Below are 25,393 nucleotides of genomic sequence, written 5' to 3' on the forward strand. Positions count from 1 at the left end.
GAGTCCCGACATGGATCTATTTTGATAGCCAAAATTACCATAGTTCACTACATTCATTTTTGTAAGAGCCAAGAAATAAGTATATACGGATTCAGTTGGTTTACATGAGCAGTTTTATTTGGATTGAATAAACAATTTGGTTGGAGGATTTAAAAATTATTAATTTTGCTAAATCCTCAATCATTTTTTTTTTAGCGATTATTTGTAGAGATAGAATTTATTTTGTTTTTGCCTGGCCACCGTCTGACACATAAAGATTTTGCCTTGCACAGTCTTGTCTGTAGAAACCTGGTACAGGTTTATGCCTGTCATTGAAATCATTTTTCTATTGTCTTTCAAGTGATTGTAAGTGTTTTGTACTTTAATCTGATTTCATGATCACAGAAACACTGAGGAATGGAATAGCCCCAAGGGAGCTTTTCAAATGACAATGCTCAGACGCCCCACTCAAAACAATTAAACCGCAGTCTCTGCAAAGTAGATCAGAAAATAGATTTGCAGTATTGACAATAGATATTCTACTATCATTTCAGCATTTTGATTCTCTTCTATTTATGTTTTATAAATTTTGAGCTGAAGTGCTACTGGTTGCACAATAATTCCTCTTTTTTTTTTTTTAAAGATTTTATTTATTTGTTTGAGAGAGAGAGAGAGAGAGAGTGAGAGAGAGCATGACAGGGGAGAAGGTCAGAGGGAGAAGCAGACTTCCTGCTGAGTGGGGAGCCCGATGTGGGACTCAATACCAGGATCCCAGGATTAAGACCTGAGCGAAAGGCAGTGGCTTAACCAACTGAGCCACACGGACGTCCTAATTCCTCTTTACAAAGTGATTCATTCATAGTTTAGGGTCAGAATATTGACACAGCTTCAAAACTCTTCTCTGTACCCTAGATTCTTGTTAGCACTTGGCACTTTAAGGTGCTCCCATGTGAAAATGTTTAAAGCAGGTCAGTGGTAGGTCCTAGGATAATATGAAAGGAGAGTCAAGCATTCCATTTGGTTATTGAATAATGTTAGCTTTATTATTAGAATAGAATACAGTATGACATAAAATTAAGAGCTTTTGCTAAACTCTGTAAAGCAATACATGCATCTGCCATAAACAACCTCGATTCATGTTAGGTTTTATTGCCACTTCACTGCACTAAGGTGCAATAAACATTCAGTGTCATCTTTTAAAAAATGTTCCTGGGAGTAAACAGGAACTGTCCTCTATAAGAGTGTATCTTTATTTTCAAGGAAGACTTAACTAGTATTACATGGTTTAGCAAAGCACTGTAGAAAAGCTACATAGAATAATTTGTCTTTGATAAATTGTGCAATCAATTTATACAATAGAATACTATCCACACATACTAACAAACTAAGAAATGATAGAAATGCAATCATTGCATAGCAGAAAGCAGACTAATAAGAAATATTCACATCTAATGAGCAAAATACAGACAAAATGTTAGCCGTGAGGAGTCTGGAAGGTAAAATGCTCTTAATAAACACACTGAGTTAACGCCGAAAAATAACATATAAACAGCAACACAGAGGTTAGAGCCATATTTCATTTTATTTTCTATACATGATATCTACACATGATACCAGAGGATGAAACGTCCTTGGTTCAGTCTTTATTGGCCTAGCTCATTGAATTTAGGCAGGACCAAATCAAACAATAAAGCACATTTAAAAAAGAAAACCAGAGTTTGTTTAGGAAAACACAAACTGTTTTTTCCTATATCATTGGATAGCAGCTTTTTGAAAGAAACATTGCTCAAAACTTGGGTACAGATCCCAACAGACTTATTTGGCAATTATGCTGATAGGTTTATGTTGTAGTATTTATTCTAAATGTGGTTAGACTATGACCTGCGGATTCTGGATGCTAATTTTAAACATCTCTGAAATTCTATCAGACAAAAGGAGACTTCAAAAATACCTTCTGCATAAATATTCATCTCTAAAACATCTGGGAAGTAATGAAACAGACCAGAATTTTTATAGGGAGTATTAATGAACCTCTTGTAGTTAAAGCCCTTACATAGTAAACCTACAAATATATTGCTACAGTATAAATGAAATGTAATAATGTTACTCAATAAAAGCTATTTCCTGTACATTCTTTCATGTGTTTTTATATTTAATGCTACATATGGTACAACACTTATTGAGATAGTTGGTATCAGTAATTATAGCAATATTATACAGCTGATTTTCTAGCTCCAACTAATGCTTTTCCATTTTCTCTCTATTTTATAAGAGCCTCAAATAGGGAAATGTGGCATGACTTGAGCAGAGAGCAACTGATTTACTACTGCACACTGGATGATAGTTTACAATTATAGGCTTTCTCTATATAAGTGGGCTTTATACCCTTCTATTTTAAATTCCATCTGATTCCCACAGGCTGTTCTGTTTATAATGCAGGCTCTAAGGTATTTCCGTAGCACTTCACAACATTCTAACAGCTAAGAGCGGTGAGTCCTACACAATATTGTAAGAACACAACTTTAAAAAAGTAAAAAATGTACAATCTCATGCTGTATATTTACATACATAATTTATATAATAATCTATATTTACTAATCATAAATTTCAATCTAAAGCTTTTAATGTATTGTTATATAAAATAATACATTCAACAATTCTAGAGCTTGCAAAATATGTTTGCCCCTCTGAAAACATCTTTTCGTAATGAGAATCAAGTGATCATTGGACCCATGTGCTATCTGCATATAGACAGGGTGGCAAAGGGAGTATTTTTTAACTGTTTTATTTATTTATTTATTTATTTTAGTTTTTGGTTTTAATGAGTGTATGTCTCTGTTAAAATGATTCCTCATTGAATCTAGTGATAAAAGCTCAGATGATGGTGAAGTAACTTATTTATTAAACCATTTCTCTCTTTTGGATTAAATGTGGTTAACGGTAAGGAACTACTTGTTTGCCTATGCAATTTTCATGAATTTTAAAATGCCTTTAACAACAGAATAATGCATTAGCCATTTTTAAACAGGGATCTTTAGCTTTGGAAACAAAGTGTTAAAGCTATACATCATCTTAAAAAACAAAACAAAATGTAAACCACACAGCAGTTTGTGCAATAAAGACATAGATTTTTAAAATTTCATTAAACATTTATAATTTATTCCTTGAAACACCTCCACATAAAAATATTTTTTGACATATACAGTATCTCTCTCTCTCTCTCTCTCTTTTTTTTTTTTTTTTTAAGAATACTTGGAAATATATATCTACAAATGACCTGGAGTTAATAGAGTTAAAGTTTTATTTTCCTTCTACTTTTCCTCTTAGCTTGGACCTAGTCCCCCACCTTTCCTCTCTCTTCCATTCTGTCTCCTTCTGTCATGACTTTTCTCTCTTGCTTCCTCTCTCAGAATCCTGTCTCTCAGCTGTATGCTCTGCTTTGCTCAGGACTGCTGGACAGGGGTCTGTTGTTCTTGTATGAATTATGGAAATAAGGAAACCTTCAAATTCTTTAAGACAGAGGCAATAAAGCAGGTGGGAATCACTGCGTTGAGAACAGAAAGCAATTCCCAGTGCAGAGGACTGAACAACAGAATGTGAATGAAAGGACCTATTGATGTGGGGTGGGGGCTTTTAGCTGAGGCTCTCTGTTTAAATATGTAGCCCAATAGACCAAGTTAAAGATTCCAAATAGCAGCGGGAAAGCTATTCTTGACAGTCGGTCAATTTTGCTGACGCTGTTAAAGGTTTTCTTGGGTTCTGGTGGTTTTGTTTCCGGCTTGACTTCTTTTGGTTCTATGGTTGCACTTTTAGCAATGGTGGCTAAGCCAGGGTCACCCCTGGCCAAATTAGGGGTGTAGCTGGTTGCTGTTGGAGCATAAGTGTTGTTTTTCTTAATGAGAGGATCCTTCACTTTCTTTGGCTGTAGAAGGAAAGAGTAAAAGCATCTTGTTCAGTCAGCTGTGGGAAGGAAGTTTATAAGTTGCTGAGCAAAGTGACCTTTACTTTGGAACCCAAACCTATTATTTGTTTAAAATGTGAGAAATGTGATATATGACTGTATTATGGAGATGATTTAAAAAAGCAGACACAAATGCCCAGTTATAAAATGGACAAGTTTGGGCATCTACCATACAGCACAGTGTTTACAGCTAATATAATACATATTCTAGACTTGAATGTTGATAAGAATAGGTCTTAAATGTTCTCACCACAAAAAAGAAATGGTAACTATGTGACAGGAAGGAGATGGTAACTGATGCTATGGTAGTGATGGCTTCACAATACATAAGTGTATCATATGAACCACACTGTATACCTCAAACTTACACAATGTCACGTATCTCAATAAAGCTGGAAAAAAGTACCCAGTACTTTCCTGGCTTTCCCATCAGGAGGTAGAGTGAGATGACGCCAGTGTAGAAACCTATTTTCAAGAAGCTTTGTAGCCTCAGCCTTTACCCTCTGGAGACATACTACTGCCTCATGAAGAAGTCTGGACTGGAAAACTGGGTGACCAGACATCACATGCAGGGAGAGGCCCAGCCAGTACCAGGCCCCAGAAGAATGAGTGGCTACTGCAGATGATCTCCCCCTGGTGGAGCCTCTTGTGTACTGCAACCATGTTGCTGAGCCCATAGTCTACTAATGGAACTACCACCAAGTTGTTCCCAGCCCCAAAGTGTGGTGGTTTAAGGCACTAAGTTTTGGAGTGGTTTGTTTTACAATAGTAAGGTGCTGAACTAACTATTAGTTAGCTCCTTCTCGCCATGTTGCCAGTGGGCAAGTGATCAAGCTGAGTTATTCAGGGTATCCCGAAGTCAGTTCTTGTTCCATGTCAGCTGCTTGTCCATGTTACCTGTACAATGAATCACAACTGCAGCATTTCTTGGGGTTTCTGTCATAAAGAAATTTCTAAAAACTGAAGCAGATCATTGTTTACAGCTATGTGGTCTGATACAGTTGCCACTAGTCACTTGCGACTATTGAGAACTTGAAATGTGACTAGTGTGTAAGTATAAAATATGTATAGGATTCTGAAGGCCTATTATAAATAAAATATTTTTGGTATATTGGTTAAATCATATTAATAAGTCACTAATTCTACACCTGAAATTAGTATCATACTGTACATTAACTAGAAGTCAAATAAAAACTTGAGAAAGAAAAAAAAAAGAAAATTTAGTTGCACTGGTTTGTACTTTTTAATTAAGGCTAATTAGAAAATTTTAAATTATATATATGGTTCACATTTGTGACTCACATATTTCTGCTGGACAGCACTGGCATAACAGAGTAGTTCTCTTTCTTTTGTGCACACTAAACCACTAGTTAAAAATTTTTAAAGGGCAAATCTCTTGTGCACAATCTCATATTTTCAATCAGAATTCCTCAAGAGCAGAGTCTGGTTACAGAAACTGCAAAAGGGTATACAGAGAATACTGATGAGCCGCTAAACTTGACCAACCAGACTCAATGCTCTCTGGAAAATTTGTATTTTTATTATTGAATCAGAATAAAATATCACTACCAGAAGACCTGTTGCTTTTCACAAGGCACACTAGTCAGGAATTTTAACAGTTTAATTTTTTTTTTTTTTTTAATTATCCAGCCCTGTGACCTGCTATTCCCTCCCCCCCCCCCCAAATCCTTAAGAATTATATTAGGGCATGACAAAAAGCCCAGAATTTTTTCTTTCTAGTATAACGTCATTAAAAGTAAGGCCACTTAGGGGCACTGGGTGGCTCAGTTAGTTAAGAGTCCAACTCTCAGTTTTGGCTCAGGTCATAGTCTAAGAGTCCTGAGATCAAGCCCCGCATCAGGCTCCCTGCTCAGTGTGGAGTCTGCTTGAGATTCTCTTTCTCCCTTTCTATGCCCCTCCCCCCACTCATGCGCTCGCGCTCTCTCTCTTTCTCTCTCAAGGAAATAAATAAATCTTTAAAAAAAAAAGTAAGGCCACTTACTTCAGATGTACTCCTATTTTATAGTGAAGACAGATTTGGTTAAGCTTTATAAAGAGTGACAGAAATTTCCATAATTATTTGTACAATAATAATGCAAGTAAAAGTGATTCTTTCTTTCAATGTCAAAGTGACTACAGGTCAAAAATAAATATGGTTTAGTATGTCACACAGGGAAAGACTAATACCATATGATTTCACTTATATGTGGAATCTAATAAACAAAACAAATGAATAAATAAACACAAGAAACCCATAAATACAGAGAACAAATTATTGGTTCCCAGAGGGGAGGGCACAGGGGTGGATAGGCAAAATGGGTGAAGGGAAGTGAGAAATATAGGCTTCTAGTTACAGAATGAATACATCATAGGATTAAAAGGCACAGCATTGGGAATATAGTCAATGGTATTGTAACAGCATTGTATGGTGACCACTGGTAGCTACACTTGTGGTGAGCACAGCATTAGTGTATGCAGTTGGGGAATCACTAGGTTGTACACCTGAAATTAATGTAACACTTTGTATCATCTTTACTGGAATGAAAGAATAGATATGGTTTATTTCAACACAGTTAAACAGCCAAACTGAACTTGTGTTAGTCCATTTCTTAAAAATAAAAGTTCTAACATTGCAGACTATATTAAAAACCATGCATGTCCTTTAGATAAAATATTTATGTACTCTATTGTGGAAGAGAGGCAATGGGTTCCAATATAATCAAAACTTGTTGAGTGACAGACATTCTGTTAGATAAATTGAAACAAATAATCTGTAGCAGGAATGATTCTTGGAGAAGAGTTTATATTATTGATATATTTTATTTTTCCTAGTCTCAAATTATTATAATACTCCAATACTAACGCTTCTCAAGTTAAGAACTTTTTTTTTTTTTGCAACATCATATTGAATACAATATTGAGAAATACGTGGTTGGCTTATCAGGAAAGAATACTTGATTATCTTTCTAAACTTTTGAGAATGTTGAGTTCCCCCATATTCTTTAAGAAATTGGTATTTCTTTTAGCAATTTACCATATGAACATGGATTTTAAGCAGGCTCCTGAATCCTCTGTTGATAATGCGATGACTTACAGAAATTTGCTTTTTAATTTCAAGTTATACCATGTTAAAGACCGAAAATTTAACTCTCCTGAAAACACTCACCTGGTCATAGAAAACATATTTTATTCATCTTCTCTGAATGTCAAAATGAGACCTGGTTCACACTGTGCTCACACTCCCTGATATAAGCAAATGAAACTGGCTAAGCCCGGGGGAAGATGATTTTAGAGGCATAGATAATTTACAGAAAGTGTTATCTTTCTCATTGGGATGAGCTTAGATGAATTACTGATAAATATATATGCATATATATAGATAGGATAATGACACTACCTACATCTATATTTATATGCTGAATAACATGGGCTGTAGATTGATGGAGATTAGAGTATTTTCGATGAGACATAGCACTTGAAAAAAAAAATACAGGGTCAGACAGAGATAAATATAAAGTGGACTCTGAGCTCAACCAATGCCTCAATCCAAATTGTATGTTTTTCAGACGAAATTCATGATACTGATACTGACACTGATGAGACAGAATCAGAAAGACACTGGCCTCTTGCAGCAAAGAAAGTATTCAGCTAGAAAAGCAATTTTTCCCACAGTTGGCATATCACTTTTCAGCTGTCTATCACCCAAGTTTGCGTACCATTAATTCTGAAGCACTTTAGCAGACTATTTCCCCGATTCTGAGATGTGCATTTAAAAAGGTTCACATCTGAGACTCTGGGCTATGTCTTACACTTGGTAGTATCTTATGATTAACTATTTTCCATGTTTGGCTCACTCTCCTTTGGGCTGCCCTTCTGTTCTAGAACAAATGGAGACCATCAATGGCTAAAGTACGGATCTGACTGTCACTCTGTCCTCACTCTTTCTCTCCTCCCTCCAACTGGTAAATGCAAATCCCTTCGTCTTGTCCTTTCTCTCTACTGAACCTGAGCCAAGGTCCTTGGTTTGCAAATTAAGAGAAAAAAAATTTTTTTTTTCATACTTAGCAAGCATGTTTTAAGACAAGTGAATTTCGAGGGCCTGGTTCAGGTTCTGTTGGCTGCCATAATGCATTCTACACAGACTTTCTTTTTGCTTTTACTTGTGTAGGAGACCACTGGGGTGTTCAGCTGATTCATCTGTGCCTGAGGGGTAAATCTAAAGGAGCTTTTACTTGGCAGCATCTTTTCTTTCCTACTTATGCATATATTAATGGCCCATCCTATAATAGCTAACACTTTAAATTAGTTTAAATATGGTAGATGTTTCCACCACAAAGGATTCTCTTTTCTAGTACATCTGTGAAGCCCTGAGAAAAATACCACAGTTAATCTCTTTACTATAAACCCTTTTAGATTCTTGGATATCCTGAGACTCTATGATATAGAACGCAGCATTATTTGGGAGTATTCAACCAGACTTTATTCTTAGAGACTAACTCATGATACTAGTAATCTGAGGAATAGAATTTTGGGAAAAAGCTGCTATAGAGTGATTCCTCCTAGATTATTTCTAGACATCTTAGAATCTCTGTGTCTCTGACTTTGACCTTCTTTCTACCATCCCAAGACTCACTTGCATTTTGACATATTTTTCCTTCAAGCAATAGAGGTAGAAATATCCTCACCACATGTGCTTTAAAATACACTCCAAATTAGGTTGTAATTTAGAGAAACAGTAATGAGCTTGACTTGATAATTTTCTATAATGAAGAATTTTTCTGTGATTTGTGTATGATCCTCACAGCAAACCTTTAATTTGGAAAGGAAATATATTTCCTGTCCTTTACTTCACTGAAATTGGAGATAATACATTTTGTAAACTAAGTTCAACAGAGGCATTAGAGTTAATAATTTTTATGACCAAAGTGATTAAGCTCTGAAAACAACAAAAAGACTATTATTTTCAAGTTCAAATTACAATGGTATAAATTTATTTGCACCTAATGTCAAGTTGATTAAAACTGTTCTTAAATCAATAGAGACCCCAGGAAAACATATTTGAGAATAAATGTTTACGTTCGTCTCTCTTTTATCTCCTTCACTCTACTCTGCACATCGGCCCCCTTAAAATAACCTCTCTCTTTGGCAGTATCAAAATTGCCACAGCAGACAGTCACTTATGATTTAGGAAACAGAGAATTCTCATTACTCTGTGTCTGCACTCTTCATCCATTTCCCAAAGTCCAAGCATGCCATCTCACAGGTTGAATAAAACATACCAGTGACAGATCATAGGGGATATTAAAGTACTCACCTTTTCTGGAACCACACTTTTGCCATCCCATGCATAACCTCTCTTGGTGAAATAATTGACTGTGGCAAACTCGATCAGAGCTGAGAACACAAAGGCATAGCACACTGCAATGAACCAGTCCATAGCAGTGGCGTAAGCCACCTTAGGGAGGGAATTTCTGGCACTGATACTCAAAGTTGTCATGGTGAGTACAGTTGTTACTCCTGTAAAGAAAGAAATTAAGTGAATCTGTGGGTTCACATCACAAAATTTGATCACTGAAGGTCAGTCTACTTGTGCAAAGGGAAACCAGCAGGACCATAGATACAGTGTGTTTTTTAGTTCATCCCATTTTGATTTGGGATGGATGAGTTTTAACTTAACCCCAGTGTAGTGGGCTGTTCACTGTACAGCTTTATTGAGGGATAAACTGTTGGAGGGATAAACTGTTCTGCTATTGAGAAGCAGTTAATAAGATCATGAATTCCTTTAAATGGGTGCCTTGAATAAGGTATCCTCAGCAGAAAAGGAAGTAATACTGTCTCACCCAACTCCATGAAACTGAAAGCACTGATCATCATTGTCTCTGACCCACAAGAAATTGCTGGATCCTCAGCTCTATTTAATATTCTATCTGCATATCCTAAATGTATAAACCAAGAAGCCAATAGCTTTTTGTTAATCATTGATAGATAATTGAATTGTTTTAGGATAATATCTTGTTACATTATTTTAAATTAATAATTTGAGGATAGTATTTTGTTACAAACTCTTCTGCTTTACACTCTCTTTCCCTCCTAATTCTGATATAGCTCCTCTTTTGAAGAAACTCCTGAAATATGTTGCGTGTCACTTCCTTGAGGGCACACAGCACAGAAGTGACAAAATAAACCTTGGAGCACTCTTTTTCTCTGTTAATATTGCCTCATCTGCCCTCAGTCTGCACATCCATCCTTAGTGATTAAAGTTGCCAATATTCAAAGCAGTTTTCAAGTCAGTTGCTTTTAGCTTATTTGGATAATTATTTGCAGTAGGAATAGAATATTATAAGATACCTTGCAAGCTATTTGAAAGGGTATTAAAAAATTCACAGTATTAAAAAAATTCACAGTAACCCAGTAAGCTATATGGTATGGAAAAACTTCTCACCTCTTCCCTTGACTAGTCCCAAACTTACCACTTACTAACTCAATGGCCACATAGGAAAATTCAGGTCTAGGGACCCCAGTCTCCATATCTGTAAGAGGGGTCATTTAGATTCCATTCTCTCAACTACCTATCGTTGCTGAAATTCTAAGAAAAATTTCTGCACAGTTATTCACAAGATTATTTGAGGATTAAATGTAAAAATATATAAAACATTTTAAAGATGATAAATTATTGCTATGGAAGATTTTGTCATCAGATTTGTATAAAACTTGTCTATAATTACACTTTTTGATTAATTTTTAGAGAATCAGTAGTATAACAAAGCTGGTAGGTAGTTCATTTTTCATAGCAGTTTTTTTTTTTTAAGCTTTTATTTATTTATTTGACAGACAGAGATCACAAGTAGGCAGAAAGACAGGCAGAGAGAGAGGGGGAAGCAGGCTCCCTGCTGAGCAGAGAACCTGATGCAAGGCTTGATCCCAGGACCCTGGGATCATCACCTGAGCCGAAGCTTTAACCCACTGAGCCACCCACGTACCCCTTTTTTAAACCATCCAAAATTCCCTAGTTTTCCGTGAATTTTAAGGTAGATGATCTTTGCAACACTTCCTACGTTAGGAAGTTAGAAGATTAAGAAGAAACACAGAGGTTGGGAGAAGGGGTGGGGTTATGGACACTGGGGAGGGTATGTCCTATGGTGAGTGCTGTGAAGTGTGTAAACCTGGCGATTCACAGACCTGTACCCCTGGGGATAAAAATATATTATATGTCTATAAAAAAAATTTTTTTAAAAATTAAAAAAATAAAGAAGAAACAGAGACTTCTATTAAATCACATTTTTGATACATGACCACAGATGTAGGAATGGACTTACTTTAAACTGGAGATGTTACAGAAAGTTCTGGAGCATTACCTATATTATATAACCAACAAATGGTTTAAGAAATAGTGACTGGTAAACAGCCCTTAAATTTACCTATCAATGTTAACATGAGCAAAGAGCAAGGTAATTAAATGTCAGTATTTGAGGAACAGAACAACCCAGTTTTCAAATCCCAGTTCTTTAATTGCTGAATGACCTTGGGAAAATTGCCTCACAATTCTGAACTTCTGTTGTTTTTTTTAAAAAAATTATTTCTTGGGGCACCTGGGTGGCTCAGTGGGTTAAAGCCTCTGCCTTCGGCTCAGGTCATGATCCCAGGGTCCTGGAATTGAGCCCAGCATCAGGCTCTCTGCTCAACAGGGAGCCTGCTTCCCTTCCTCCCTCTGCCTGCCTCTCTGCCTGCTAGTGATCTGTCAAATAAATAAATAAAATCTTTTAAAAAATTATTTCTTTATAAATTAATAAGTCTAACTCAGAGGGCTATTATGGGTATTAAATAAACTACTGTAATAGTGTTTAGCATTGAACCTGATACCACGAACAAAGTTAATGGCTATCAACTTTTTGATACAATGTTGAACAATGTTAATTGACAACTTCAGTCCTTGTTAATAAATCTCTGCTAGAGTGAATTCCATTTTTTTTTTTCAAAATTTGGTTCATGTAGGCAACTGTCAGAAGCTAATTTGGAAATGTATGCTCTTAAACTAAATGTATCCATAAATTAAGGACATAAAGAGAGGGGGTGTGTGTACACGTACATGTGCGTGTGCGTGACAAAAAAGTGTTGAGCATCTACTGAGTTCCAAGAATTCAACCTGATAATTTACATATTTTATTTTATTCTTCTCAATCTTTTAAACAGCACTATTTTACTTTAACTGTACTATCATTTTATAGTCAACTGAATCTTTTTTTAAAAATTTTTTAATTAACATATAATGTATTATTAGCCCCAGGGGTACAGGTCTGTGAATCGTCAGGCTTACACACTTCACAGCACTCACCATAGCACATATCCTTCCTAATGTCCAACCACCCCCTCCCTACCTCCCTCCCCTTGGCAACCCTCAGTTTGTTTTGTGAAATTAAGAGTCTCTTATGATTTGTCTCCCTCCCGATCCCATCTTTCCTTCCCTACCCCCCAAACTCCTTACTTTTAGGCAACTGAATCTTACACAAATGAAGATGGAACCTAAAACTTGGATCTATCTGGCAGCTAAATTACATGACCACATTGCCTCTAAATGACAGAGAGCATGGAGCAGCAAGAAGATGACTTTTGAAGACATAAAACAGGCTTCAGCTTTGCTGCATTCTGGATGCCTTATACTAAACTGTTACAAAGTACAACTTTTGTACCTTTTTCTTTTCCCTTTGTGTATTGTTTCTTTAAATATCTGTGACCCTCTCAGACTTCTCATTCAGCACAGAGGAAAGTGCTGAGTTGAGACTAAAAACAATAGAAACATGTGTTCTAAGTAAATGTTAAAAGGCTAAAGGTCTTGGGAAATTGTATTTGTGATTGTACTGAACTTAAAACCTTAGAAATATATAACTTGATACACAGAAATACTTGCCATATTTGAGTTTACAGATATGTAGTTATGCTCACTGAAAGGGCATGAGTTGGCTGAGACATCAGATTGTTGAAAATGTTAAGAGCAAGGTTTTTGACTTATTAAACATTTCAAATGCTTTAGAGAATTTTCAAAAAGGAAGAGTAAGATTTATTAGGGTAAGAAGGAGGAAGTGTGAACATTTAAAAAAATCTTTTTCACTATAGTGTTATTGTTCATTCTTAAAAAATAAAATTAAAACATATGCTCTCTATTTTTCTTAATTTTCAGTGAATAAAGGGCTCAAACTGAATATACATATAGAAATAAACATCTTGACAAGAGTTCAGTATTTAGTGCTAGTAAATGGCTTCAACACTAGCTAATATTAACAGATGATAATTTTTTAAAAAGTTTGAAATGAACTACTTTTGTGCTCTGCAGCTGGAAGCATTCTGGGTCCTAGGCTACTGTCAGAGCAAAGATTTGGCAGTTTCAACCTGGCAGCACTTTGATAAATTCAGAAGAAAAGACTCTCTTCGGGGCACTTGTAGCAAAGTCTTGCTTTTTTCCTGAGATAACTGATTTTCCATTCTTGCCTATTCTTGAAGAATGATACCATAGGGATCTCTACACATGAATAATCTTCAGATTAGATTATAAACATCTTAAGGCTTTCTATTCCATAGTAAAGAGTCTTAAACATAGTACATGCCTAGTTGATATTCACATGCATTTATCTACATACATTAAACCAGCTTTCTATTTATAGAAAGAGGTTTTTGGTTTTTTTTTTTTGTTTGTTTGTTTTTTAAATCACACCACAATGAGAACGGTAATTCTTTGAACCTTTCTATTGTGCTAACTTCAGATTTTAATGTATAATTATTTTTTTATTCTACTTGCAACGTCACCAGAATAATATAACTTGCCCTCCAGACCCTTGCCTGTATGTCTTGATTGGCACTTACCAAAGACAGTCCTCGCTGGTACAGACTCTCTGTTGAGCCAGAATGAAACTTGGGAGAGAATAACTGTCATTATGCATGGCAGGTACGTTTGAATAACAAAATAGCCAATTTTTCTCTTCAGGTGGAAATGAGTGGTCATAACAACATATTCTCCTAGAGGGTGAAACATACAGTAAAGTGAGCAATTTGACCCTGAAAAGAAATTATCTCTGGATTTTTTCCATCAACAGCAAAATCTTAGACTTAAAACATGTCCCATGTGACATCTGGTTCCAGAAAAGAAAACGTTTATCCAGGAAAGAACAGAGACATTATTAAAACACCAAAATGGGGTTGAGGATAAGACTGAGGTGCCAGAGATCTTATGGATATTGCTACACCCTTATTCTGGTGTATCAAACATGTAAGAGACATAGAGTATCTATTTACAGAATGGCTTTAATGACCATGAAGGCAAAGTGCAAGATCCTGATGACACAGAGTAATGGGTTAGAACATATCAAATTCCCAGTTTACCACTGTGGAGGACATTCAGACTGTCTCATGAGGAGCTTTGGTGTCCAACTTTGGGGGAATTCCCGTTCTAATGCCAGCACTTCCTTTCAGCTGCTCTGTGGCCCTGGGTAACTCATTTAGCTTAGTCTGATCTTTGGAATGAGGAAAGTGGGATATAATCCATGATTTCTCAAAATTTATTTTGAGGAATACCTCCACCAGAATCACCTGGGAAGGTTTTGAAACATTCAGTTCTTCCGGTCCCACCTAGATACACAAACCATTCTTTAAAGGAGGCCAGGAAAATCCACTTCAATCTAGCTTTTGAACTGTTCCAATCATAGCCTGGGCTAGGAAACAATGGACTAGCTGGGCACACTTAATGTCTTTGTATATATCAAAGTCTGATTTCATTCAGAAAAGCAGTTTCATTTACCAAAGCAATTGACATGCAACCCAAATTATAGGATTTTTTTTTTCTAAACTGATGTTATATTTTTTCCATTACAAATCTTAGAAAATTTTAGTTTTATCCACTCTGAGTATATACTTAGCTATTGGGGGGGGGGGAGGAGAGAAATAGGTGTATTCTTACTAAGAAAACATAGCTTTCTTTGGCATTCAAATTATCTCACCTTTCTCCTTCCTTTCAACTCCAAATTTTGCCCTATGCAACCTGTGATTTATGTCTCAGCCCATGAACATCTAGCTTCAGCTCCTACAAATGTAGCTAAAACTGTTCACGACCTTTTAATATCCCACTCTTCATCTTTCTGCAAAGTAATCATAGAGGTTCCTGGTGTAGTTCTGCTTTTAGGTTTCTTCCACTTTTTTTTTGGGGGGGGGGCTCTAACCAGGAATTTCCCTTCTCTTCCTGCCCCTAGACTCATTTGTATCTAAAGGGCTGCCAAATCCACAGCCCTAAGTGACACTGCTTTCAAAATCAACCTGTATTCCCAAATATCTACTGGACATTTCAGAAATACTGATTTTTCATTGACATCACCAACTAAATATGTTCAAAAACTGACTTTAGTTAACCTTTCCCATAAAAAAAATAATGACCAGCATATACCTGTGCTGCTTTCCCATTTAAAATCTATCTCTAAATTCATGATACTCTCTCATCTGTCTGTTCACTCAGACTAAAATCCTGGGATCAAACCTTGGATGTTAAGTACGGCTTCTGAGAGAGAGAGGAAGGAATCAGTTGATCATTACAATTTTAATTTCTCCTGTGCAGTATCTTTGAGTCTATCTCTTATCTCATGGTCACTGCTCTTATCTCTTTTGTAGATCTATTAACTACCTTGTTTATCTCCAATCACTTCCTCATTCGAGTTTTCCCTAAATTTTGATGTCAGAGTAATCTTTTTAAAGCATACATAAAGTCTTAAAATACCTTAATGGATTCCATTATCTACATTAAGATTTCTCAGCCTCAGCACTATTGACATTTCAGACCAGGTAATTGTTTGTTGTGGGGGATGTCCCATATGTTTTGGGATTATTTGACCTCTACTCACTAGATGATACTAGCAAATGTCCCACCCTTCTCCAGTGTGACAATCAACAGTCTCCAGTGTTCCTACTGACAAGCAAACTCTTACCTGCATTTAACACTCTCCATATCATACTCTAATAAGCATTTCAGTGCCATGTTTCTTGCCTTACCATGCATTTCACATCTCAGTATCATGACCAACAAAATTCTCTACTTCACATCTATTATTGCTGAATATTTTGTTCATCTTTGGGTTGGGTTCAGTCCATAGCGGAATAGGAAGAAATGTGCTGTAAAGGAAAGTTTATTAGCTTTGGAAGCAAATGGATTTGGGTTCAAAACTTAGATATGCTATTTTCTTTCTGGATAGCCATGGGTAACTTGCTTACAGTCTCTAATCCTCAGTTTCCTATTCTATAAAAAAGTGAGAAGTATGGGCGCCTGAGTGGCTCAGTGGGTTAAGCTGCTGCCTTCAGCTCGGGTCATGATCTCAGGGTCCTGGAATCAAGTCCCACATCAGGCTCTCTGCTCGGCAGGGAGCCTGCTTCCCTCTCACTCTGCCTGCCTCTCTATCTACTTGTGATCTCTCTCTGTCAAATAAATAAATAAAATCTTAAAAAAAAAAACGGTGAGAAGTATATTGTGGGGAGAATAAAGAATAAGGGCTCTAATTAAGATAATGCTATGTAAGAGTTTCAAAATAAATTTTGGCTCCCTTCTCCATTTTCTTCTCTTTTCCCTCCAATAAGAATTGGTAAAAATATTGGTAAAATAAATGCATTTACTCTTTATAGGAGAAAATCATTCACACACACAAGTATGCTTTCACTGCTAATTGTTAATAACCATTGCCATTGACTGATCACTAGTAAGTAACTTCAAATTTATTCATAGCTTCTGTTTACATTTATGATAAAAATCTCACACTTTTTATTTTAGCTAACTTATATCCTTCTATCCCCTTCATCAAACTGACAGTTAATTTGGAAGAGGACAGTTCTTTGAATATAGCGTGGTTTTACATACTTTAAGTATTCAACATCTGTGCATGGTGAAAAGGGACGCATTGAGGTGTAAGGGCACTCACTTAAATTAACATCCATGAGACTCTCTCTTTGGGAGGGTAAATACAATGTTTACTAATTTCTTCTCGGTTTCTGTAGATACCCTGGGTGATGACTCCAAGGTCATCTGAAAGAAATGAGTGATTCAAATTTCAGAAAAAGGCAGAAAACCAATTTTTCCAGGATTACTAAAATGTAGTCTTGTGTGGACATGGCCATGTTACATTTCACCCTCTCAGGAGTATGCATTATTATTCCTAACCATTCATTCAACTCTGGTTTACAAAATGTCATCAGCTCAAAGAAAAAATTCCATCTTTCATATAATGTCAGAAAGATGAGTGTCTATACATATTCCATTATCATCTTTTGTTGTTTGCAATGTGACATTTTAGGAAGATTCTACAGAGAATATTATTTTGGAGGAGCTATTATTCCACATTATATTTGTTCTATAAACCACTTCCTCACTAACAAGTTAGAGAAAGAATAGGAGGATTTCAAATCTATTGAAATCATTTTCCTAAATTAAAAAAAAAATCTGAGAAGTTTTGGCACAGAACATGTAAGTAAGGAGAAAAAAGGCAGCAAAATCAGAATCATGTTGTAATAGTTTAAAAATAAAAGAAGAGCACAACAACAAAGAAATCAATCTCCTAAATTGAATTGAAAGAAATCTCTAGACATCAAGTGCTTATACACTAAGCATGGCAAATTCTTTTCCTCTAATTCAACAGTCTAGAAGAATTGTAATTCAAATATCCTTGCATATCATGTAACCCTCAGGGAAACTTGTAAATTAGATGTGACAATATTTCTGATACATTACCATACAAAATTAAGGAGAAGAAAGAAAAGAAGCAGGGATAGAATTCTATAAAGGAGCTTGGAGGGTTTGTTTAGTAAATGGCTTTCATTTACTTGAAGAGTAAATACTTTGCTTAACTTTATTTGACTTCAGTTTCCTAATTTGTTCGATTAAAATAATAGTGCTTTACGTAACTATTTCCTAGGATGCTGGGAGGATACAATAAAATGATAGATACAAAAGTCATTAAAAAAAAATTGAGTCATGTGAAAATTGAGAGTGCAAGATAGAAACGATAGAAATATATTCTCTCCAGCTCTAGAAAGCAACCATTCATGTCAACAAAGTTGTAATGAACATTAGGTCCCTATAAATCGGTCCCTAATAGATAATAGATCCTTAATAGATCACTTTCCTTCCAAGTATTCTTAACTTTGTGTTTTCTAAGCTATGTATTTCCCAAGTTTTTATGCTGCTTTTTTAATAAGAATGAGAAATCAAAAATATCATTGAGGGAGGAACTGGTATTTTAATATCTGTGTCAAAGAGTTCTGGAATAGAAATAAGAAAAAAAAAATGGCTAGAGTTCTAGGCTACTGAATCTAGACCTGTCTCTTCATCTGAAATATGAATTGACCAGATAACTGCAGAAGTCTCTTTGCCCTACCCCCAATCCCTACTTTTTACATTTTATGGCTATAGTTATTTCTCTGGAGATCATGTACTAGGCTTTGTAAATGGGTGCTCTAAGGATCCTTGGATGAATGCTGATCACTCTTATTGCCCCTGGTCAGGGAAAATGCTTGTTTTCCACATTCATTTTGAGCCTGCAGTGTCATCCTTAAATCAACTCATCCAGGAGAGACTATCTTTAAGAAAGGGGATCTCACAATTTCTCTTGGTCATTTGTTCTAAGGATAAATGACAGCCACTCATAAAGAAGAAACATTCTTATTCAGCAAGGCTAACCTAAAATTCCTTTGATCAAATCTGTCTTTGACTTTGGTAAATATGAAGGTTTTAAGGCACCATTATGTATTTTAAAAAGGCATTGCGCATTATTATATTCTTATTATTTTCTGGCCATGATATTATCATTATGCCTGGTCACTGATTTAATTATTATATTTCTTTGTATAAGTCATATTTTCATGCTCTTTAGTCATTGTTATAATTTTTGTATAGGCTCTCCTTAAAAAATTACTTAGGAAACATAATGCAGTATAGATAAGGTAAGATAGATGAGATAAGGGGCAATGTCTGGGGTCCAGTTCCAAACTGCCTTCTCTGATACTTCAAGCAGAAATGACTTCTTTATGTTATGTCACTCCCTTGCACTAACTCTATCATCATTATTAATAGTAATATCTAATATTTATTACATAATTTGTATATGTCAGACACTCTGCTAAGCAGGTTACATGCATTTTTCTTATTCCAATCTCAGAGCAGCTCATGAAGTAGATCCTTTTATCATCTACAAATTGTGCAAGAAAAAGATGAACAGAGAAATGTCTTGCCAAAGGTCAGACAGTTAATAAGTAGTATAACCAGCATTTAAACCTTCACAGTATAATTCCAGAGTCCACACTCTTAAATCCATGCTGTACCACAGCCTTGCATTTCACACATGTCTATGTTGCCTGTTACTAGTCATGTGGTTGAACACTCTGCAGCTAGACTACCCCCAGGTTCAAATCTCAGCTCTGCCATTTTCTCGCTGTGTGATCTAGGAAAAGCAGTTAAATCTCTCTGGCTTCAATTATGTCCCATCTGCAATATGGATATAATAACGTTAATACCTATATCCTGGGATTGTCATATTAGAACAATGCCATGAGCATGTTAGCTACTTACAGCAATCAATTATGAATTTGCTGAGGGCAGGAACTAAATGTCCTTCATCTATCTTTCCCAGGCCCAATTACAATGTCAAACAACAGAAAGTGAGTAAATGGCTGAAGGAATTAGTGAATAAATTGTATTGGATAACATAGAATTGTATTGGATTTGCGAGCTCACTGGACTCATCCTTCCACGTGACTTTAAAGGTTTTTCTCTGCCAGGTGAGTAGGTGTACTTCAAACTAACTCTCCAACTTACTGTCTTCTCCCAAATCTGGTGGCAGACCTCAGGAAAGATACTGGGACTTTAATGGTTTTGTACTGAATTAAAAAAATCCAAGCATTGGATGGAGCCTCATATTCCACCCCACTCCTATGTCACTGAAGTGATCTAGAGGTATTTGACTTGAAAGAGATTACTGGTAGTACCTATGAATGTGTGTTCACATGTAAGTTGGTTCAGGCAAGGAGGGAAACCCCTTCTAAGAGGTGATTTGAATTGCTTCTCTCCCTGCAGAGAATTTTAAGATAGAGGAAGATGGTTTTTTACCTAATCATTCTCCGTGTGGTGCTCTTTCTTGCTATCATTCCTAGTCTTCTGGCAAAAACAGGGAGGGAAAGCACTCAATGCCATTTATCTTAATATTTTTAGGACTCCACAAGGATATGTGAAATATGGAATTGAAGACCTTAAAAAGATCTTTGTTTCTTCCCACAGAAATCTATCAGGGTGGACTTTTGATGAGGTAAAGTGGACCCAGAGGAAGTGTTTAGTTCAGTGTTTTATTGTGAGGTTGAAAGGGTATACCAAACTGAACCCCTGCATCTGAGAATTTGCTCACTATTTTCCTCACCTCCCTTCCCTTCCTCCCCACCAATATCAATTATGGGAATGACAAGAAACAGCTCTTACTTGTACAGATAAACTTGCTGCTTTAGCAAAGAATACGTACTTTCAACAGACCCAGAGTATGAGGTACAGTCAGTTTGGTGATGGGGGGTTGGGCCACTGCCTCTCATCTCCTAGCTCCACGTATGCCTGTATATCATTTCTGAATAACTACGGTGTATGTAGGCTAAATCCTGATGAAGCCAGAAACATCTCCAAGTTTATCAGAATGAGCCACTCACTTTGCTGACATGGAAATTGGTCATAAAGAGGGATGAAATGACATGTCAAGGTCACTAGCACTACAACTAGAGTGGAGGCACTCCTTTCTTTGGGTAACCCTCCTGGCTTGTGTCTACTTCTGCTATTGAATGCATGCCACTGGGGTTGAGTTATTGTTGCTTTCACATCCCTCAGCCTTTATTCTAATGATAATGGAGAATTTCTTGAGGGAAAGTTCTATGTTTATTATTTTCAATGTTCTGGACCTAAAACAGTGATTATTTGGTTTCCAACAAATACAGATTAACAACATGAAAGTCAACCCCTGCAGCAATTCCTCCTTGATTATTCTAGGCTGGGTACATTTATTGTTTTATTCATTAGTTCACAATATTTATTTAGTGCCTCTTCTGTTTTAGCTACTATAGTAAATGATAGGGATACAGAAGATAGATATGGTTCCTGCCCTCACAAAAATGTTAATCACAGCATTTACCACCCATTTTGATAATTATAGTTTATGTGTTTGTCTTCCCTTAGACTTTAGATTCCATGACAGCAAGCTCTCTGCCTTGCCTATGATTGACTCTCCGGTATCTACCACAATATCCAGTTTATAATAGCATTTGATTTTTAAAGGTGAACACTGCTCATTTTAGAATGTTTTCCCACATAACTTATGAGTGAGAGAAATTTTCAGTATTTTTCCATGTTCTGGGATCTCAGACTACATACCATTTTGGGCACTTACCATATATATGTTCTGCTTAGTGTTTTACATCATCTTATCTTTATTGCAAAAGTACAAAAGGCCCACATTTTAGAGGAAACCAGAGTTTCTAGTTGGATAAATAACTTTGCCAAAGTCACAAGACTTCTATGTGGCAGGACCAGGACTTGAGGGCATATCTTTCTCACTACAAAGCCTAAAATCTTTCCACTATGCCACATGCATTTTTAACATGGGCAAAACTGAGCAACAATCTTCTCCATTTTTCAAAAGAAGAAACATAAATATTTGGGCTTCCAGAGTAGCCATGGTTGTGACAAAATAAGCAAAATGCAAATCCCATTAAACAAGGATTTTCCAATAGCCAGAATAAGATATATTGACCTATTACTTGAACTTGTTAGAATTATCAGGGTTCTAATATAAAACTATAAAACCTGAAATTTAAGGAAGAAATTTTTTCTGACAAGAATAGCACATCTGCCCTTATATATTACCAAACTGCATATTTTTAAAGAAATTACCAAAGTGGGTGAACTAATTTAAAATTTTAAAGACAGCTATAAAAACTTCTGGCTCTTGTTAAGCTTTCATTGATTGAACATAATTAAAATTATTGGTATTGAGGGAGGGTTAAAATCCAAATTTTTATAGTTTTCCAGCCCAACAATCACATTACATTTAGTCACAAATGGATATTTGCATAACTAAACTCTTATTTCTTGAAGGAACTTCAAAATTTAAAATTTGGGTCCAGCCGCTTAATAGTATATGCTCTAGTTCTCATGTATAATGATCACTGCTACAAATTCACCAAGATTCACTGACTCCTTATAATAGATCAGGCCTAGATAATATTAATAGCTAGCATTTTTTGAGAGTTTTTTTATATGCCAGAAGCTATTAAGGTACTCTTTATGGATTTAATTTATACCTTCTAACAACCTTGTGAGGTGACCACAATCAACAGACAGAGTGGAAGAGTAAGAATTTAATCCATACATTCTTCTCAAAGTTCACATTTCTAAATACTCTGCTACCCTGATCACATAGAACTAGCATCTTATGTTGCAAACCAAGAAACAGAGGCCAGAAGACATTAAGTGAGGAATACAAGGGCACAAATCCATAGAGTTTACACTAGTTCCTAGCTTAGCTGGTCACAGGTTAGTGAAATTTTCTCTCTGTCTCTACTTGTGTTATTGAAGAACTTACTGATTTGTCACATTCTCACAAAAACTGTTTATATTTCTTCTGACATATCTGGAATAATCAACTGGCACTTACCTGTACTAGACTGAACAATTCCTGAGTCTACTGTTTGCCCAAGAAGATCATACTGGTTTAGGCGTGACCCATCTTCTGCTACAACCACTGAGCGTGCTGGCTCTCTGGTCCACTCATAAACAACTTCTGCTCTGGTATAGGCATCTGAAAGGAAAGGAAGGAAAATGTCCATGTGTCATGTTACTTTGATACTCCTCACTAGCTAGTAAGTGCTATTAGTTTCCTATTTTCAATTGCATGGTTCCAGAGAGCAGGCCAGGAAATAAAGAGCCCATGTCCCTTAGCTTAGGAAAATTAAAACACGTTTTCCTGATTTGTTCAGTCATCTGTTCACTTTTACAACAAATGGTTATTAAGCATCTACAAAAGACAAAGGACCTTGCTGAAAAAATCCGTAACAAACAAGTTTCCCTGATGTGGAATATGCACAGGAGTAATGGGGACAAAAACAGACAAGCTAATAACCACATAATTTCAAGTAGTGTTAAATGCCATAAAACCATACACAAGAGGCTAAGGGAGTAGAGAATGAAGGATGTGGGCCTATTTTAGATGAAGGGCTCAGAGAGGATCCTTGAGGAAATGACAGTTAAATGCATGACAGAAATGAGAGTAGGGTATGTCTTGGGGATAGGTCAACAAAGAAGTTTCTTCCTCTGGTCCAGGTAAAAAGCTTGATATGTTTGAGTTAGAGCAGGAATACCAATGTGACTAAATCTGTGTACATGAGAGATGGAATACAGTTAGAGGCAGAAGCCTGGGTCTGGATTATGTCAGGCCAAGGGAAGGTCATGATACATGTGAAATATAACACCAGAAATTCTACCAAGCACCCATTTTTAAAAGAAGTGTAACTTTACTTTCTTTTAATTAATTCTCCTTTTTATGGATGTTTACTATCACGATGATGATGTTGATGAGTTACACCATTTAGCTCATTGCACTTCTCAATCATTTTCATTCTCCATGTTACTTTTAACCTAGCCATCCTCTACATGAGAGATGAGGTCATAATCCTGATCCGTAGTTCAGGAAGGTTGGGGGGAGAGCTGTACAGAACGGGTGAGAAGGAGAAGAAGGGATTCCATAGCTTTTCTGGTTTCTAGTCACAGATAGAAAGTTGGGTACAACAGATAGTTGTGGGTACAACACATGGGGTGGAATGACAGTATATGACAGTATATGCTGTTAGATTTTTACACACACACACACACACACGGCTTATTAAGGTAAAATTGAAAATAAAATGATAAGGTATTTAAAGTATACAACATAAAGATTTGATATACATATACACTGTGAAATAATTCCTACCATTGATCCAACATGTCCCATTAACTTAAATTTTGAATCATTTCAGCATTGTAATTCTTAAGGAGGAGGACTGCATTTGTTAGCATCTAAAACATGTTTATTTTTAAAAATCCCTCAAAGAAGTGCAGAGCACTAGTTGAGAAGAACCATATTGCTCACAGTTTGTAGGAACTTATATTCAGTAAAATATTTTTCCCATCATGGTAAATTTTTCTTTTTTAAATGGAAAGGTCTAACCTAAGAACACATCTCAAGTTTATGGTAGCACAGAATCATTGATTGTTAACATGGAAGGACTTTAGAGGTTATATAGTTTGTCTCATTTTACAGATGACAAACTAAATAAAGCACAGAAACATTGACTGGCTTATTTAGGGGCTTAAATATTTAAATAGCTATTTAGTGGGAAAAAAATACAGAGGTAAGAGCATAGAATGACATTCTTTCTACCCTACTGTTATTAATAAGGATTTCCTAGGCAAAAACTGTATATTATATGCTCAACATCCAAGCAAGGGGATACTTAGTGGTCAAGTAATTTGGGATGAAACCAATTCTAAACCTCGTGTCATTTTTGTAACAAATAAAAAAAACTCTTGCTACTGTATTGCACTATCATTAGCAGTAGTGCCTGAACTCTACTTTTTTGAACTTCATCATGTGTTGCTGATAGGCTGCCAATATAGTTTTAGATGAAAAAATTTGTTACCATCCCCTTTAAACTTCATATAATTCAATGTCTCACACTTGCAATCTCTTAGAAACTCCACTGTGTATGAAACCTACAATAAACTCAGCGTTGTTGTGAAAGTGGAGATGACATATTGTCCATGTCTCTCAATGGAAATCTCCCAAAATGCAGAGTGGACCCACAAGGCTAAACAGGGGATGGGGATAAAGGAGAGCACTTGTGAGGAGTACTAGGTGTTTTATGGAAGAGTGGACTGACTACATTGTACACCTGAAAATAATATTACACTGTATGCTAACTAACTGGAATTTATTTTTTTAAAGATTTAAAAAAATATTTAGGGGGGGGGAGAAAGAGAGAGAGCATGAGAGAGCATAAACAGAGGGAGGGGCAGAGGGAGAAGCAGACTTCTGACTGAGCAGGGAACCCAATGTGGGGCTTGATCCCAAGACCCCGGGATCATGACTTGAGCTGAAGGCAGACACTCAACAGACTGAGCCACCTAGGTGCCCCAACAAACTAAATGAAATTTAAATAAAAACTTAAAGAAAAAATAAAGTTTGTGTTTCATGATATAAGGCATCACAATAGGTGATATACCTTATTTCTTCATTTTAGTACTTAGAAAGGAGGTCCTATGACTGCTTCCTTCATTTGAGACTAGTCAGCATAAAGAAGATAAGGTTAAAAAGAGTTCAGCTACTTAGTCAAAATGTTGAGCTCAGATTTTAAAAAAATTAGCAGATTACC

At 36.1% G+C, this 25,393-nt stretch overlaps 1 protein-coding gene across 2 annotated transcripts in view; it reads right to left on the minus strand.

Annotated features, from left to right (window-relative positions):
* Positions 1-641: 641 nt before the first annotated feature.
* The window catches only part of GABRA1 (gamma-aminobutyric acid type A receptor subunit alpha1), a 58,269-nt gene continuing 33,517 nt past the window's right edge, over positions 642-25,393 (minus strand). For both annotated transcript variants that reach the window (XM_082724870.1, XM_082724871.1), the window contains exons 7-10: positions 22,639-22,782; positions 13,796-13,948; positions 9,255-9,457; positions 642-3,901 (exon numbers count right to left, since the gene is read on the minus strand). In XM_082724870.1, coding sequence (XP_082580996.1) covers positions 3,590-3,901; positions 9,255-9,457; positions 13,796-13,948; positions 22,639-22,782 — 812 coding nt within the window. In that variant the 3' untranslated portion in view covers positions 642-3,589. The remainder of the gene's footprint in view (positions 3,902-9,254; positions 9,458-13,795; positions 13,949-22,638; positions 22,783-25,393) is intronic.

Source organism: Mustela nivalis (assembly GCF_964662115.1).
Source record: "Mustela nivalis genome assembly, chromosome: 3".
NCBI classification, from domain to species: Eukaryota; Metazoa; Chordata; class Mammalia; order Carnivora; family Mustelidae; genus Mustela; species Mustela nivalis.